Source organism: Heloderma suspectum, chromosome 2 (genome assembly GCF_057233095.1).
Source record: "Heloderma suspectum isolate Gila_16-S chromosome 2, 16-S_ref, whole genome shotgun sequence".
Classification (NCBI taxonomy): Eukaryota; Metazoa; Chordata; class Lepidosauria; order Squamata; family Helodermatidae; genus Heloderma; species Heloderma suspectum.
The window spans coordinates 263,383,509-263,401,024 of record NC_139459.1 but is presented as its reverse complement, the minus strand read 5'-3'; the positions used below and the strand labels follow the sequence as shown (position 1 = coordinate 263,401,024).

The 17,516-nt window shown below is 39.2% G+C and overlaps 1 protein-coding gene across 4 annotated transcripts in view; it reads left to right on the top strand.

Annotated features, from left to right (window-relative positions):
• Nucleotides 1-17,516, top strand: part of FAM13B (family with sequence similarity 13 member B) — a 75,142-nt gene that overhangs the window by 10,543 nt on the left and 47,083 nt on the right. For all 4 annotated transcript variants that reach the window (XM_084839021.1, XM_084839019.1, XM_084839020.1 and 1 more), the window contains exons 2-7: nt 4,916-5,082; nt 5,704-5,893; nt 6,529-6,741; nt 9,826-10,000; nt 11,234-11,375; nt 12,176-12,339. In XM_084839021.1, coding sequence (XP_084695147.1) covers nt 5,737-5,893; nt 6,529-6,741; nt 9,826-10,000; nt 11,234-11,375; nt 12,176-12,339 — 851 coding nt within the window. In that variant the 5' untranslated portion in view covers nt 4,916-5,082; nt 5,704-5,736. The remainder of the gene's footprint in view (nt 1-4,915; nt 5,083-5,703; nt 5,894-6,528; nt 6,742-9,825; nt 10,001-11,233; nt 11,376-12,175; nt 12,340-17,516) is intronic.

The window sequence follows — 17,516 nt, the reverse complement described above, 5'->3', positions numbered from 1 at the left end:
TCTAAATAATTCCCCAAATTCTGCATTTTTGGTTTTCTTTTTCTATGGGACGTTTTTTGTTGCCGCCTCTTGAACAATGTTGCAAACTTCTGTCCATAGTTCTTCCGGGACCCTGTCTACTAAATCTAGTCCCTTAAATCTATTCTTCACCTCCATTGCATATTCATGAGGAATATTAGTGAGGTCATATCTAACTGATCTGTGGGTCTTCCCTAGTCTCTTTAGTCTGATTCTAAATTGTGCAATAAGAAGTTCGTGATCTGAACTACAGTCAGATCCAGGTCTTGTTTTTACTGCCTGTATAGATATCTGCCACCTTTGGCTACAAAAGATGTAGTCAATCTGATTTCGGTGTCGACCATCTGGTGAAGTCCATGTATAAAGTCGTTTTTTAGGTTGTTGGAAGAGTGTTTGTTATGCACAGTGGGTTGTCTTGGCAAAATTCTATCAGCCTATGTCCTGCTTCATTTTGTTCTCCCAGACCTTGCTTGCCTGCAATTCCAGGTGTTGTTTGACTACCCACCTTAGCATTCCAGTCTCCTGTAATGAAAATAACATCTCTTTTTGGCGTATTATCCAGTAGGTGATTTACTTATAGATATCCTCATAGAACTGATCTACTTCTGCTTCTTCAGCATCTGTGGTTGGGGCGTATATTTGGATCACTGTGATGTTAAATGGCTTACCCTGTATTCGAATTGAGATCGTTCTGTCATTTTTTGGATTGTATCCAAGCACTGCTTTAGCCACTTTATTATTAATTTTGAAGGCTACTCCATTTATTCTGTGGTCCTCTTGTCCACAGTAGTAGATCTGGTGGTCATCTGATGTGAAGTGGCCCATTCCAGTCCATTTCAGTTCACTGACACCCAAAATGTCTATATTTAGTCTTGACATCTCCCCAATAACCACATCCAATTTGCCCTGGCTCATAGATCTTACATTCCAGGTTCCTATGGTATGTTGATCTTTAGAACATCGGATTCGTTGTTCACCACCAGCATCGTCGGCCGCTAGCTGTCCTTTTGGCTTTGAGCTAGCTGCATCATCACATCTGGGGCTAGTTGAACTTATCCTCTGTTCCTCCCCAGTAGCATTTTGACCATCTTCCAACGGTATACCGACATTTCTCTGGTTGTACTGATCCATTTAGTTTTCACGGCAAGAATACTGGGGTCTGTATTCTTCCCCAGGGATCGTATTTAGTCTGACCTCTCTGCCATGACCTTCCTGTGTTGGGTGTCCCTTCACGGTTTAGCTCATGGCGTCATTGTTCATTATTCATTACTTCATTCATTAGTTAGTACATAAGTCTTAGGCCATGGCATAAATCAAGATCCAAAAACTTCCTCTCTGTGTAATAAAATCACCCTTAATACTTCAAGTCATCAGCTTATAAAATGCAAATCTTGAATAATTTCATGTGGAGCAGGACCTTATGAGCCTGGTTTAAATGCATGTGCGGTAAAATGTAGATTACGAATGATAGCCAACAAAGCAAGACTTATAGGTTAATTCCTTATAAGAATCTTAAACACCTGAATTGCTGGCTCAAGTAGGTTGATTGTGACATAGCAGATTTTTTTAAAAAAGCACTATGAAACAAAATTAACATATCCAAATTTTGTAAATGGGCAATATCTTTGTCTTTATTCAAGGGTTTTGTGACAGTGAGATAAGAAGTTACAGTGTTTTACTGAATATTAAAGGTAGACATGTTGTGTGTTGTATTTAGATTATAATGTAGAGATATTTTTAGAATTTATTTTAGAAGAATTGTGCTTTACTGTGTAAGACTTTACAAACCTGTGTCCATTCTCTGTTATGCTATGTTACTATTCATATGTTGCTTTTCGGCCAAAGGCCCTTAAGTTTCTCATCGACCACAAATCTATATTAATTTTGCAAGTTACTAGTCTTTAATATGGGGTTTTGGTATATTGTAATTGCCATTAGGCAATTAAATTTTTCATTTTTTAATAGATTTATATTTTTGAGACAGTCTCTTCAGTGATCACTTGACTTTTCAGTGAATGTGTGTGACTTGGTCTCGGGAAAAGCTTTTGCAGTTACTGAAAGTAGAATAGGCCTACACACAGTGCAAACCGATTGCAGTATCTTTTCACAGAATCACAGAATAGCGGGGCTGGAAGGGGCCTACAAGGCCATCGAGTCTATCCCCCTGCTCAGTGCAGGGATCCAAGTCAGAGCATCCCTTTCACACACAAAGTGCTTGAGCTATACTGATATGGACTTTATAGGAATAAAGTTTATGATCCTGATGCTACAAACTTCCAAATGTGGTACTGTGGACTGCAGGGGGAGCTCTAACATATACGAAATGTCAAGGCTATTATTTTGAAAACATGATTAAACATCCAGCAATTACTAATATATGTATATTTAGAAATAAAGCTTTGGAAGGAATGCGAGTTGGAATACTTTGATTGTGAACATGTAACCTACTCCTTTTGACAAATTCTTTAGCCCTTCAAATACAAATACCACAAATTCCTCTTTTTAAAAATTGTGATGGACTTAAAATAATTTAATAAAAAGGGCCACATAAAGGAGACGAGTTGAAAGTTTAAGCTATGGGTGAGGCTGCTGCTAGTTTTGTTTTCACTGGCTTTTCCTCTTCCCCAGTATTGTACTCTCTTTTTTTCCTCCATTTTCATGTAGAACTTCTAATTGTAAGTAGGAAACATGCTCATTGGCTGCAGTGATTACCAATTTGGTTAACTGCTGATTTCTTCAAATCTTGCCCTGGAATTTTCATTAACAAACATACAGAGTGCGTTCTAGTACTCTGACTGTGATAAACACGCTAAGGAGTAAACCCTGTCAAACACAGTGGGATTTACTTCCAAGTAAACATGCATAGAACTTTACTGTAAATTATCATAATCCCGCCCCCCCAATCAGGATGGAATGTGCATGGATAATTCAGTAAGATGAAGTTTTGTGTACTTTGCTAGATTGTGATGTGGAAGAAATTGCCATTTGAACAATGGTATTTTTGCTTTTTTGGTAGTGGTGATGAAAACGGAGTGAAAAACCATCTAAAAATGAGTCTGTTTTAATGAATGTTAAACTGTTGTTTTTCAGGACAGAAATGTATAATTGAGCAGGCTTACTGACTTTCTTCCAGCTTAAATATTTCACACATTTTATTAACTCAGTATTTGATGTGGCGGCTGAAGATTTCTTCCTGCTGTAATAATTTATCTATTGCACAACTTAGAATAACCTTTTATATATTCATTAATAGCTGCTAGGAATGGGTGGAATGTTTGTTATTGGGAAGGTTATCATTAATTTGCTAGAGTAGTTAAAAAAAAATCTAGCTGGAATTGATTACTTGAAACTTTCTCCTGGTAACCCAGAACGTTGTGGGGAGGGGTGAAGGTTCCCATCCTCCCAGCAGCTTTGTTGGTTGCAGCTTAGTATTGTTAGTGCTTTAGAAATGGTACATGATGCATTCCTTATTTAATAGATAACTTGAGCTTTGTCTTGACACCAATATAAATTGTACTTCTACGTGCAGCAGCCCTACACATCTCTTACTTGGTGACTAAAGCTGCTATCCTATACCCATTTACCTGAAAGTAAGCGTCATTGAACCCAATGGGACTTACATCTGAGTAGACATGTATAGGATTGCTGTAAGTGCCAGAATGTCCCCAAAGCAATTGCTCATAGAGTGTCTTTTTCAAGAGATGGGAAATGGAAGATTTATGTTGATTGGTTAGTTGGTAGACAGTTCTATATAGTAACTAACAAAGGGCCTATCAGTTTGGGACTCTAGTTATACACGTCACTTGCCCTGTGCATGCCCTGAAGGCTGAGCCATCCTACTTATGGAAGGTAAGCTGTGCGAGGATGGGAATCCTCTTTTCCCTATTGTGGCTTAGTATGTGCATTTAATGGACAGCTACACCTAGACAAATTTAAAGTGAGCATTTGGTAAATGACAGGAGGCATGTACTAGGTAGGTGACAGATAAGGGATGACAGAAGAATTCCGATTAATGAGTGCTTGTGACAGTTCTTATTGATGAATCAATTGTCCAGGACTGCCTCCCTCACCCCCTGAACCAGTGATCGCAGCAGCTATCACTTACTAAAGCTATACTTGCCGAATATACAATGCCCTTAAAGAACAAGTGGAGTTGTTCATGACAGGAAGCAAGTTTCTGCATACCCCCCCCCCCCAGTTTTGTTGCAGATTGCAGTATACTTTATTCCAGGAAATTAAATTGGTGCCATTGAAAACTGAGCCACTCATCATCTGCATAGCCCACTCTTGTAATCTAAGAGATTATGCTGAGCTATTTGCCACATAAGGAAAAGAAGATTGGGGTATTTAAGCATCTTAGAAAGGTTGTTGGCATCTTCAAAACTGCCAGTCTTACAGGAAGCTACTGGGACTTCGGTCGTATGACAGTCCCTAAGTGCCACCCAATATTTACCTCATAAAGAACATCGATGAAACTGGTACCAGTTGCGGAATGCGAAGTCTGGATTCAGTGCATAGAGTCTAATAATACTTGTGGCACTTTGATAAGCTAAGAAACTGTTTCATGCTTGTAAATGTCACTGCCTGATTTAAGGTGGCTCTTAGTAACCAGGGTCAATTGAAAAGAAAACAGTGGACTGTTGTATTTAAAACTTTAATTTGCTACCAGTTTATCTGTTAGCTGTCAAGTAGGAATCCCATGACCAGGGTGGATGGATTTTAAATCGCCATGAAAAATTTTAAATGGTTTTCCATTTGTAATTCACATTTCTTTAATAAACTTCTATTGTAATTAGTTGAACTCAGTAGGGCTTATTTCTGAGTAGACATGTATAGGATCGCACTGTTAAATATTTACAGAATTTAGGGTACTCAAATGCTTTTGTCTGTTTTCTAGATTAACAACTGAGGTACTGATCGAGTTCTGCTCTTCTTCAATGAGGAACTACAGGCTGATCTTCTGCCATAACCTCAAGCAACCATAAATGACAAAAGAATGCTTGGTCAGTGAGAGTAGCTGGCGTAGAAAATATTTTGTGAACGTAGGTGTTTAAGTGCTCCGAGGTAGGTTTTTCTACAATAATTTTGTAATGTATGTTAAGGACCGCAAGCATGGGTATCCTGAGAGCTTTTTTCCCAATTCCTGTCTTTAATTTGATTATAAAGCCTACATCTACTAGAATGTAAATTACATTTTAACTCTTCTACACTTGGGAAAAATACTTTACTAACCCTCCATTGTAATTAAGGCATCCTTATTAAGCCACAGGGGTTTGTCCTGTTGTTGTTTTTAATTAGAGATATTTTACAATTAATAAAGTAAAAATATGAGGTTTTAGTAAGGACTATTTTTAGTAATTTATGTTAGTGCTAGTGCCAAATTGGATGGCAGCCTTGGGCGCTAGCACAGAGCCACTAGATGTGACAAGTCCTCTTGTTCCTACAATAATACCAGTGGCTATTGTTAATAGTTTTATAAATCTTAGCACTGGAGGAATTGGGTATCATTGTGTACTTATTCTAGTACAGTTTTCTCCTTAAATAAAAAAAGGAACATATTTTAGATGGAATATTGTTGGAGATGTGATTTGTGATAAGCTTTATTCATCAAATGATGAATGTTTATATGTATGAATTAGCCCTTCATATTGAAGGAGTTGAATCTAAGACAACTTTATTTTACAGAAAGACAGCTTTGATATTGGGCTGCATAAAGATATGAGGAAGAGCTCCTCCCCTTCTTTGAGTAACTGCAACTCTGTTCTCACTAACAAAATATTTGGAATTCCACTCGATGAACTGCAGCAGGAAGGACAGCCAGGCAGTGAAGTTCCATTGATAGTCCGCCATGTTGTGGACTATATTGAGGAACATGGTATGTATTTTTAACTGTGCTTTAACTACAAACTTATATGCTGAAAATATCAATATTTTTCATTTGTTATTTTTCACTCACATCTTGAGATTATGTATGTTGATTTCTTCATTATGCTTTAATAAAGTGAAAGTCATTTTACCCTCTTCTTTAGCCCTCTTTTGGTCATGAGAAAACACATTCTCATTGACAAAAAAAGTGCTTCCAGGGGTAGTGGCTGGTGTCATCTCTTACCCTGCTTTTGTTTGGTGGAAATTCATAGGTCACGCAAGAAATGAGGTAAGAATGAAGTACTGTAGAAATAAATGTGGACATCAATCTAATTTTTCAGGTGGTGACAGAAAACTTGCTTATCTTCTTAATAGAAGTTGGCCACCTTTGTTAATACTGCTGACTGTGTTGTCATACGTTACGTTGTACTGAATCTATGATATTCTAAAAATGGATAATCAGCCAAATATGAGGATGTTAGCTGTATTATACAGAACAATATTACAACTGTGAGTGGGAGCACAGTAGGTGTTTCTTCTTTTTTTTTTTTTTAACTACTCATACATGCTTAATCCTTTGACTTGGAATTTTTTGTTTAAAATCAAGAATAAGTACTTACTTTCCTTTTTTCATCCTGACTTAAGGAGGTCTAGAACAAGAAGGACTTTTTCAAGTCAATGGGAATGCAGAAACAGTGGAGTGGCTTCGGCAAAGATATGATAATGGAGAAGATGTGGATCTGGTTAAAGAAGCAGATGTACCTTCAGCTATTAGTCTTCTTAGATTTTTTCTTCAAGCACTTCCAGAACCAGTTATCCCTGGCACTCTACATATGCATTTGATACAACTTTCTCAAGGTATTGGAATGATTTTAATATGGGGTTAAATAGCTTCAAGAAATAATCGGATCAGTACTTTAGAATGCTATGGGTTTTTTCTTCTATCATATTTCACATTTGTGCGAAGATGATTGGGAACTTTGGTCTGGTGTTGACAGACCTAGAAGCTACAGATGTTGGTGGAACAGGACCAGCCCACCAACATGCACTTGTTCTGTCTCTGATCCCACCAGCTACCATGTGTGAACATAACACTTTTGTGTGTTGATTGTATATATTCATTAGACATGTGCAAATGTTATGGCCTCATGTGGACAACTTGTGGGTCTAGGGGCAAGACAGTAAGTGAGGTTGGTAGATCCTGTTCTCCCATGACTCATAGCCTCTGTGGTCAAACTGGGCCATTGTCATTTGCACAAAATTTTGCAAGGACCTATTTATAGGCTCATCCCTTAAACTAGTCATGTTGAGCACAATTTTCAGTGGCTTTTCCTCCTCATTGTTGTATAAGAATTTGGGAACGATAGTAATCTAAAAGCTGGTCCGGTGTTCTTTCAGACAATTAATGTCAAGAGGACTGAATCAGACACATGTGAAAAACATCTTTGCATGTCTTCCCCTGCCAGTCTAATGATGTGTGTCTGTTCCCAATATTTGAGTACTGTAGGGCTTCAAAAAAAATGTAGGTCTTCTGCATGGGCGCTTCACCCTTTCAGTTAATCTCCTGCTTTTTGTTAAGTTATAGTCAGTATGCTGCTCTTAAATTTCTTTTCTGTAGAATGCAGTTAGTTGGCATTTCCAACAAAAAGTTATTTTAGGTTCTGAATTCTGTCCACATGTATTCACAATCCTGCAATCTCCTTGGACATGCAGTTTCACAATTGGGGTGTTGCTGCTGAAAAGTTCTACATTTTTTAATCACTCACTGCACTTTCCATGGTGAGGGCACTCTTAAAAGAACCTCTTGCAAGATCTTAAGGCACAAGGGAGGATATATGGGATGAGGTGTTCCTTCAGATACCCAGGGTTCAGGTTGTTTGGGCTTTAAAGATCAAAATCAGCACCTAGAATTGGACCTGGAACCAAATAGGTAGCTGATGTAGATGTTCTAGGTCTGGTGTTATATGATCCCTATGGCCTGTACCAGTTAAAATCCTAGTGACTATATTTTGGGCCAATTATAGTTTTTGAAGCAAAGAAAGAGCCATGTAGAGTACATTACAGTAGTCCAGGCTATAGGTTAGCCAAGCTGTATCGCAGAGGTGACATCCCAGCTGTCAAGGAGAAGGCATTGTTGCCACACCAGAAAAAGCACTCCTGGCCACAGCCACCACCTAAAAGTCCAGAAGCACCTCCAAGCTGCAAAGTGCTTTAGAGGGAGTACATCTCATCCAAAGTAGGTTATTCAGCAGCTCTCCAGTGTAAGGAGTCATCCACTGCTGTCATTTCCATCTTATTTGGACTGACCTCCAGTTTATTTATTGGCTTTTTATTTATCGTAGTGATGACACTGAACTTCAAATCCTCGTACGGTTTCCCCTAATAGTTCCATGTAAATGTTAAAAAGCAAGAGATTCAGGACTGAACTCTATGGCAATCCAGTTTCAACAAGTATGAAAGTTTCAAATAAATCCCAGTGGGTCGGAACACATTTCTCAGCATAACTTCTTGAAGGCTACCTAATAGGTAGGAATCATTGCAAAGCAGTGTCAGCTACTCCCAACTCTGCAAGCTGACTCAGGAGAACACCATAGCAGATAGTTTCAATAGTCACCCAAAGGTCCAGAAGAATAATCATAGCCTTTTTGGTCCCAGATGAAGGTAATCCACCAACACAACCAACCCAGTTTTTGTCCCAAAATCAGGCCCAGACCCAGATTGAAGTTGGTTCAGAAAATCAGTATCATCCAGGAAAACCAGTGCTGACCTACCATCTTCAGCTTCATCACTTTGCCTAGAAATGTTTGAGACTGTATAGTTGGTATTGACTCTCTTATTATTTGCAAACAGTTATGGTCTGCTACACTCCATTTGCTTAATAGAGACTAACAAGCTGACTTTAATCAGAAGATAGTAATACTCAAGGGAATTTTTGTTGAACTTTTTTTTATAAGGTCTGCAATGTGAAGAATACCTTTTAAAGTGCACCATAAACTAGTGTGGTATATCTGGGTAATTATACTTTAAGATTGGGCTGTGAGCCTTCCTAAGGATAAAGCCTTGCTTTCTTTATTAACTCAGAACCTCAGTAAGAATTCTCAAATGAGTCTTTAGTATATTTCTGAATACTTCACTTCTTTTTTTTGCCATCATGGGACTACTAGAACGGCCCTTTCTGTCCATATTTTTTAAAAAATCTCATTAGATGATCATGCCAAGGGCATGTGCAAATTGTTTTTTCTTAAATTTCATGGTGCTCTGTATTGTTGCACCATAGGACTATGGCTCAAATTTATAGTTGTCTTCTTTTGGTGAAAACACCTCCTTGCTAGCCCAATGGTGGTGTTAATTTCAAATCCTATATGATATGCTTCTAGTGTGTGTCCTGCCAAATAAAAGGATAGTTTATTAGTACAGATTCTCTGCACTTGCGAATTATGATGCTCTGGGTCTGAGTAGCATAATTTTGTATAATATCTTTTGCCTGTTGTCTGCCTGACAACAGGCTTCCATCCAGCTGACAGACAGGATATAAATATTTTAAATTTAAAAATAATGTTGTCTGTATCTGAACAAAAGAAATATTTTATTCTAGACTGTTTAAATCCATTTGATGGGTAGTATAGAGAATATAGTTCCACTTTGTGAATTGACAAATAGAAGTATTCTGGAATAAGTGGGTAAGAGCAATGCAGGGATGGATAGAAGGGTTTACTGAAAGCATGGATTAAGTGGGAAGGTAAAAAGTTCCGAACGAGGAAAAAAGTGTTTAATATGAAAGTGCTGGAGTATTGTTCAGGTTAGGAGATTTTTTTTTTAAAAAGAGCTTTTTCGGGGAATCCCATGAAATTGTTTAGTTAGATATTGGTACTGCTGAAATGAAATTTGTCAAGGTATTGAAAAATACTTAGACTTCTTGATCAATTTTTATCACATTTACAGATTATAATGAAGATGAATTTGGAAGAAAGTTGAGGTTCCTGTTGCAGCAGATTCCACCTCTTAATTACAGTTTGTTAAAGTTTCTATGTAGATTTTTAGCTAATGTAGCATCGCATCATGAAGAGATTTGGTCTGCAAGTTCTTTGGCTGCAGTTTTTGGTCCTGATGTCTTTCAGTAAGTTAAGATACTGCAAATGTTTGTTCCTGCTTTTAATGTGACTTGACATTAAACTTGCATTTAGGTAATCATTGACTTTTTCTACATAATTTATCAGTTAAATCATTTGATTTCAGAAAGTTTGTTTCCTGTGTGTACAGTATTTTTTATTCCTCCTCAAACTGCTATAACAGCAAATCTTCTCAAATTCAAGTATTTAATCTAAAAACTGTTTATGCTGACATTAGCTGCTTGCTTGAGTTTTAATCATTTTAATGTATATTACTGATCATGGCCTTGTATGGTCTAAAATAGAAAATTTTATATAAAGATGTAAGAAGCAGATTTTTCTTCTTACATGTAAATTCACAAAAATTAGAATTTTATGTACTATGGTTGTTGCCCCAAGATTACTCTGTCCAACCAAGTGCTTCTATGTATATATTTGGCCTACCATCATTTGTACTTCAAAGTGTAGTTCCTTATATTGCATTGGATGCTCAGGGTTTAACAAATCTGCTCACCATGGCGAGCATGGTGCAGCCCTCTAGCGAGCATGATGAGTGACTAGTCTTTCTCCCAACTTTGAAGCTGCAGAGGTGAGTGGATATAATTTGGACAGTTGTCCGGTGATCCCCACCAGCTCCAAAGTTGGGAGGAAGGCTGACAATGGCTTGGCAGCTGTGTAGTCAAGGTGCCCCAAAACACTTGGCCACACAGGGCAAAAACAACTCTTCCCCTCCCTCCCCTTTCCTGCTCTGGAGTTGGAAAGGCAGGTGGGCATAGCATTGGACAATGCTGCCTGAATGCACTTGTAATGCTTTCAAGAAGCGGGATCCAGCAGCACGCTGTCCCCATATGGCCCATCCTGAGGGAAACTGTGGGGGGAGCAATCTTCAGGCAGCAGTCCAATGCACACTCCTCATCTGGCCTTTTCCTTGGGAAATGCCCAGGGTTTTACAGGTGTGGCTGGGCTAGTGGCTATGATTTTTGGCTAGTCTTGCTGGCCGAGCCAGAAATTGTAGAGCCTTGTAGATGCTGCTCTGAAAGGTCCCCCAGCTTTGGGAGCAAAGCAGAAGGGTTGTACAGTTGAAAGCAGGTCTCAGAATTTGCCGTGTGTGCTCAGTCAGTTCATGTCCTTCAGGATTTTTCTTCTCTCTAATCTCCCTCGCATCCCTGAAGGATGCAAATATGAATTGGGGAATTCATTTTAGAAATAATAAATTTAGTTTTGGCTTCTTCTTTTTTTAGCATTGACACAGATGTGGAGGATCTGAAAGAGCAAGAACAAGTTAGCAGAATAATGGCAGGACTGCTAGAGAATTATGATGAACTCTTTGAAAATGAAGAGGAAGATTTCTCATCTAATGATTTAAGTTCGATAACTGAGCAGGTAAGGCTCTAATACACATTCAGTTTAATAAAATACTTTGCTATAAGGGGAAAATAAAGAATTCTGACCATGTATTATGTTATGATTCCACAAATACTGGCATGGCTTACTAACCAGTTTGTATTTGTGGTTACTCCCAACCCCCTTCCCTCCTCTTAAGTTGTCTGGCATATGCAGAGGACTTTGGGAAGAAGTGGGTGATAGCTGCTTCTTGTGAAGAATCCTGCTATTAACTTCCCTAGTCTGCAGCACAAATGAGTGCTTTGGGCTGGTGATCTGTGTGCTACCAGGTATCCTGTTTGCCAGAGGCTCTTAACCCTGCCAAGCAGATATAAGAATGCCTCATTATTGGATACTGTTTTCAGATAGGAAATAAGAATGGGGATTCCCTCCAGGGGAATTTCTCCAGGAGGGGAAGCCCTGCCCTTTGGGAGAACCCCATAGGCTTCATGGGCTGGGAGCCCAGTGGTCCAGATTAGGCCTGCAGGCAAGGGTTTTTGTACTCCCAAGTGAAGAGTCCGAGATAGTAGGTGGGAAACCATTCTAGCTGAGAATTTTGAGATCCACTGGATTAGATGGCCCAGTGGTAAGTGAGGTGGCTCTTGTGAAAAAGTTGGTTTAAAAAGTCGTTCTAGTGGCTGTTTCTGTATCAGGGTTGAGAACAAAGTGCTTATAGGTCATTGTTTATTAAGTTTAAGCAACTTTATTTTTAGAGCTCACTTTGTCCAAAACTTCGGAATTTAATAACCTGGTTTTCTGGGAAATTGTGATCTTACTGTTGTATTTGTGGGTTTTTAAAGATAAATGATCTGCTGGATGAAGATGATATAAAGCTTGAGCAGTCTGAAGAACTGCCAGAAGAAGAAGAAGAAAATATGGAGGACCCAGAATATAGGCGAGATATGGAGCCTCAAGATATGATGGAGAGTATCTTGGAGTCATGTAGCGTTTCAGCATCAGCAAGGTATCAACAAGATTCTTAGTATAGGCAACGGGCAGGTTTGCACGATTGGAGAAGGAAAATAAGCCACTGTAGCTTATTTTCCTGCCCCACATGTGCTGGTTGTGTGCCAGGCAATTACCATAATTACACTTGCCAGGTCTGGTTTGTTGTGTTGTCCGAACCAGGTGAAGGTGGGCTACAAACCACCCTGCAACCCTAGAACAAGCCATGGGTACTGGGGTGGTTTGTAAAACCACCCGCCACTCACCCTCACCGGGTTCGGACAATGCAACAAGCTGCGGCCAGTGAGGGTAATTATGGGAATTATGTGGTGCATGACTGGCATGCGCGCAGCGGGAAAATAAGCTCCGGTGGCTTATTTTCCTTCCCTGAACTTGTGAACCTAGTCAAAATCACTAGGTGATGCACTATTTAGTAATTTTCTTATTATAGGTGTTCCTGTTTTCATTTTTGCTTTCGGGATTCATTGAATTTTCACTTGTGCAGCATTTTGAAAACATCCCTTTAGAATTTATTACATTTTGTGTCCCATGTTTTGACTAGGGAACACAAAGGGGCAATGTAGTTTTTCAGCCATCCTGTGAGAAAAGTCAGATTGAGAGACAGCACTATACCCAAGGCCACACGGTAGGCTCACAACTTGAGCAGTGACTCAGATCCAAATTTCCCATATCCAAACCGCCTGTCACTATACGTCCCTGGCTTTCCTGTATGATTATTTTAATCACGTTTCTTTTACTCATCGCAAAAATGTATTTTATTGTGTTCAGTTTATCAGTACCTTGTCTGTTAGTTCAAAGAGTCTGGTCATGAAGTAATTTCACATTTTGTTCTGCTTTTCATTTTTTTTTGGTACTTAAGAATTCAGTGGACATGATCCAATTAAGGTTTATCAGTTCTGTATTGAGTTAGTTAAACATGTGCTTAAATCTCTCTAACTTAAGTAAATGGAACTTTAAAATCTCAACTTTTATTTTGTTGAGCTGAAATGAGTGTTCTGTTTAATGTAAGGAAAATAATATTATAAAAATAGATTTTTAATGTCTTATTGGGTGTGGACACAAGGTGTAGAAGCTCCATGTAAATGAAAAATAAGTTTTTTGTGAAGCTTCAATGCACATATAGTGAAGCTTCAGAATAACAGAAGTTTATTTTAATTGGGAGGTAGGGGTAGGTAAGCATGCACAAAAAGTGATCATAATAAAATCCAAATAATGGATTATCTATTGGATTTCATCATATGAAATCACTGACTCATATACTTTGTTATTAGGTATCCTATAAAGCAAAAGTTGTAACATACTCAGTTCCCTGTAGCTTTATACCATTTCTTTAATCCTTGTTCTGCTTCCACATTCTGGCTCATCTTATGTCACTGCAATCCATATTTCTTTCCCATATTTTCTGTCTTGCATATCTGACCCTTACTACTTCTTTTCCTACAGTAGGATGACTGTATGGGCCTTGTTCTCTCAGGAGCTCAAGCAACCACTGTCCTGGCAAGTGTGACATGCGAACAGGCCCATAGTCATGACAGCCCACCGTGGCTTAATTTACCCACGGGGGCTGTCACATTGTGTCAGGCGCCTGATTTGCTGTGGCTTGGCTTGTCATGCATACCCAGGTGGCAAGGGTTGTTTGAGGATTAGACAACCCTCAAATAACCCTAAAACAAGCCAAGGGTTATTTGAGGGTTGGCTAACCCTCAGACAAACCCTGCTGCCTGAGTTGTCACGAAACAAAGTCACAGCAAGCTGGGCACTCAACACAATGCGACTTCCCCCGCAGGTAAAGTAAGCCATGGTAAGCTGTTGCGTTCTGCAAACCAGGTCTGTATGGGGTGCTTATCTGTTGTCTTTGCTAAATTGGGGGAAAGGTTCTTGGCTTTCTCCAGAGAGTTAACCATGTCACAGTCTTATGGCCACTGTAACTATATTTCAGAAACATTTCTTAAGGCATCTACAGCATGACTGAGTTCTCACGATATGCTAAGCAATGGTGGGTTGTTGTTCCAGAGCAACGTACTGTTGCTTAGTGTGTCATCTGCAGGTGGAATGTGTCCCCATGGTGAGTTATTAACTCATCTTGAGAACCAACACTCTGCAGGAGGGGTTATTTTACCAACAGTTGGTTAGTGTGCTATGTGGCAGCCCACCATAGGTAAATGGCATCAGGAAGCGAGCAGCTTGGCAAGAGTGGCAGAAACCCCTGCCACTCTTGTCCAGGAGGGCTGCGACTGCAGGCAAACCACTGCCTGTGCCCTTTCCCCTTGCCTGTGACAGCCCCTCCAGTGGTGGTTTGCAGCCCAAACAGCACCATGGAAGGTCTAGCATGGGCACCCCTTTCGCCCCTGCCAATCCCCCTTTCCTAGCTCCAATCACAATCTTCATTGCCGTCAGACCCCTTTTAAAAATTTCCCCAGCCCCAGCAAAAACAGGGCTGGGAAACAGTGGAGAGCCTATGGGGAAGATAGTTTCCCATAGGCTTCCATTGTTTTCCATAGGCTTCCACTGGATTTTAAAAGTGCTGCTCCTCCTGAAAATTGGAGGGGGGGGGGGAAATCCCACCCCCGTTCTGGGCCCTGTTGTCCCAAAGCCCCATGGTAGGATGTGTGATTCCCCCCTCCCCATCCGAGTTTGGGAGGAGCACTTTTATTTTCCCAGCCCTGTTTTTATGCAAAATGGGACGAGGAACATTTTTTTAAAAGGGGAGCATGATTGAAGCCAGGAAGTGCGGTTTGGTGGTAGATAAGATGGGTCTGCTGCCAGGGCCCCTGGTATGCGGAGTGGAGGAATGGGAGGGAGGGGGGACATGGGGGCAACCAACTCACCCACGGTGGGTTGATTGCCTGATTGTCTGGCAGTGTGCTACACACCCAGGGTGGATTGTTCACAACAACCCACCCTGCATGGCTAGCATGTTGTGTGCACAGTCCCTGTGTCTTTATCTTTTTTAGTGCCATAATGCCACCTAGAGAGCCAACATTATTTGTGAGCAACTTGATTTATAACCCACCATTGTTTACTGTTAAGAACTTTTGTTAATGACTTAAGCCTGCTCTATTACACTTTGAGCCTATTAGTCTTGCGTTCTTCGTGGCTTCATTTGAATGACTCTTACAAAAACTGTGATGGGGGGAATAATTGAAATTTAGCATGTGTCTGCTGAATTATTTACTAATTGCTTGTCATATATTCCATTTGATATTGGCTCCTGTGAATATTCTCCAGTTTATCTTAAATGTGGTGATTAAAAATAGGAAGGTGGATGCAAATGTGTCAGGATTCCCTATGATTTCCACCATCTTGCACCAAGAAAAGTAAAATGAAAAGCATACTAGAGCTGAAGTGTGGATTGGGCAGCTTATTGTCAGTAGTGACCTCATGTTGCAGTCTATTTCTATGTTGACTGCAGGGCTTAGTGCAGTACTTCAGTGCCATCTTACAGGCAGCTATTGAAATCAGGCAAGCAGAATGAATAACCAACAGAGACTATCATACTGTATAGTTTTTCAAATGAAGTGTTTTTACATGAAATGCTCATTTGGAATAGCAAAAATAATCAGAATGGCTTACAAAGTTCTACTGCACAGGTAAATTGACTTAAAAGGATAGTTTGATAGAATTGAAATAACTTTAAAAAGCTAAACATAAATGTTTGTTTAAGGTATGCACTGCAATATAAATCACTGTTTGCATGCAGTAATAAGCTATTTATCTAAGCAATAAGCTAGTCTAAGGAGAGCAAGCTTGTGAATAACCCTAACTGGTTATTTTTGATATTAAAAATTAGTACTTGTGAAGATCTAAAATGTGCTGCCAGAGTAAGGCAGCACATTAGAATGTTGATGCTGGTATTTTGCTGTGTCACTCTGCATCAGCAGTTCACCCAAATCCTGCTGCTGTTTGAAATACAAATATTTGGAGGGACACTGATAAGATATATTGCATTTTTTACATGTTGAGCTGAAGTTGCATGACATCTTAGCAAAAATCTGATAAATTGATTAGAGATACTTTAAGCAGGAGGATTCTTCAGGCTTTGAAGTGGTGCTATTTCAAACACTTGGTTTTTTGGGAACCTTCACTGCAATGAAGGAGTGTGTGTTGGGATGGGGGGAAAGAAAACTGTATAATATTTTGTTCCTATGCTAGCTAGTCTTTTCTAGTTGGGAGCAGGAAGGTTTAGCGCCATGGCTACTTGGACATTTTAGAACGCCAAGTCTAAATTCCCACAAGTAAGGATAGGTTTTCATTATAATTTAATTTTTGTTTTTTGTGTTAGTTTGAACTGTCATCTTTCCCAAATCGGTGCATCCCGAAAGATGCTTCACTAAAATTTGCATTGCCCCTCTACCTCAATTTCCCTCAATTTTGCCCAATTGTATAACGATATTACATTCATAATATTCAGTCTCAGTGTGTGAGAATTATGTTATATAGTATTAGATTTAATAAATGACATGCTGATTCAAGTAGGCATGGACATATTTTTAATAAATTCCTCATCATTATTATTTTTAACTTTTAACCCTTCCCTCAAATTTTCCTTAAAACCTCTTGTTCTCTTAATCTTTTGTTCTGATCCCTTGTACCTTTTACTAATAGAAAATCTAGTATACAAATACAGTAAATGTTACTTATTCTGAAATTAACAGCTGGTTAGCAAAGGCAGAAGAAGTTGGTTTAGAACCAAGATAAAGTGGGAAAATATGAGAAAGGGCATGATCATGTGTTATATGATGATAAACTGGACTGAAAACCAAACACTGGTTTTGATAATGGCCTTAGTCACTGAAACAAATAACTTCGATAAAATCCTAGAAATAAGATTCAAATATTTTAAAAACTGATCTGTAAAGTGTATTTCAAGTTCTGAATTTTTTTCTGCAAGAGTTGTGAAATTGTAGGTATGCCAGCATCTGTAAGATATACTTGATACAGAAGAGAACTTATTGGTAGATTGGAAATATTTATATTGTAAAGCAGGAGCAGCCAGTGACATTCCTAACCACTTTATACCTTGACCAGAAAATCTTCAGTTGTCCTCCTCCCCAAATAAATACAGCACAGCTAATGAAGTGCTTATAGATAGGTTCTTGAATTGATCATCATACTTCCATATAATGATCCACCTCCAGTGTTGGGCCTCATGATGTACTTAGGGCTGATCATAGC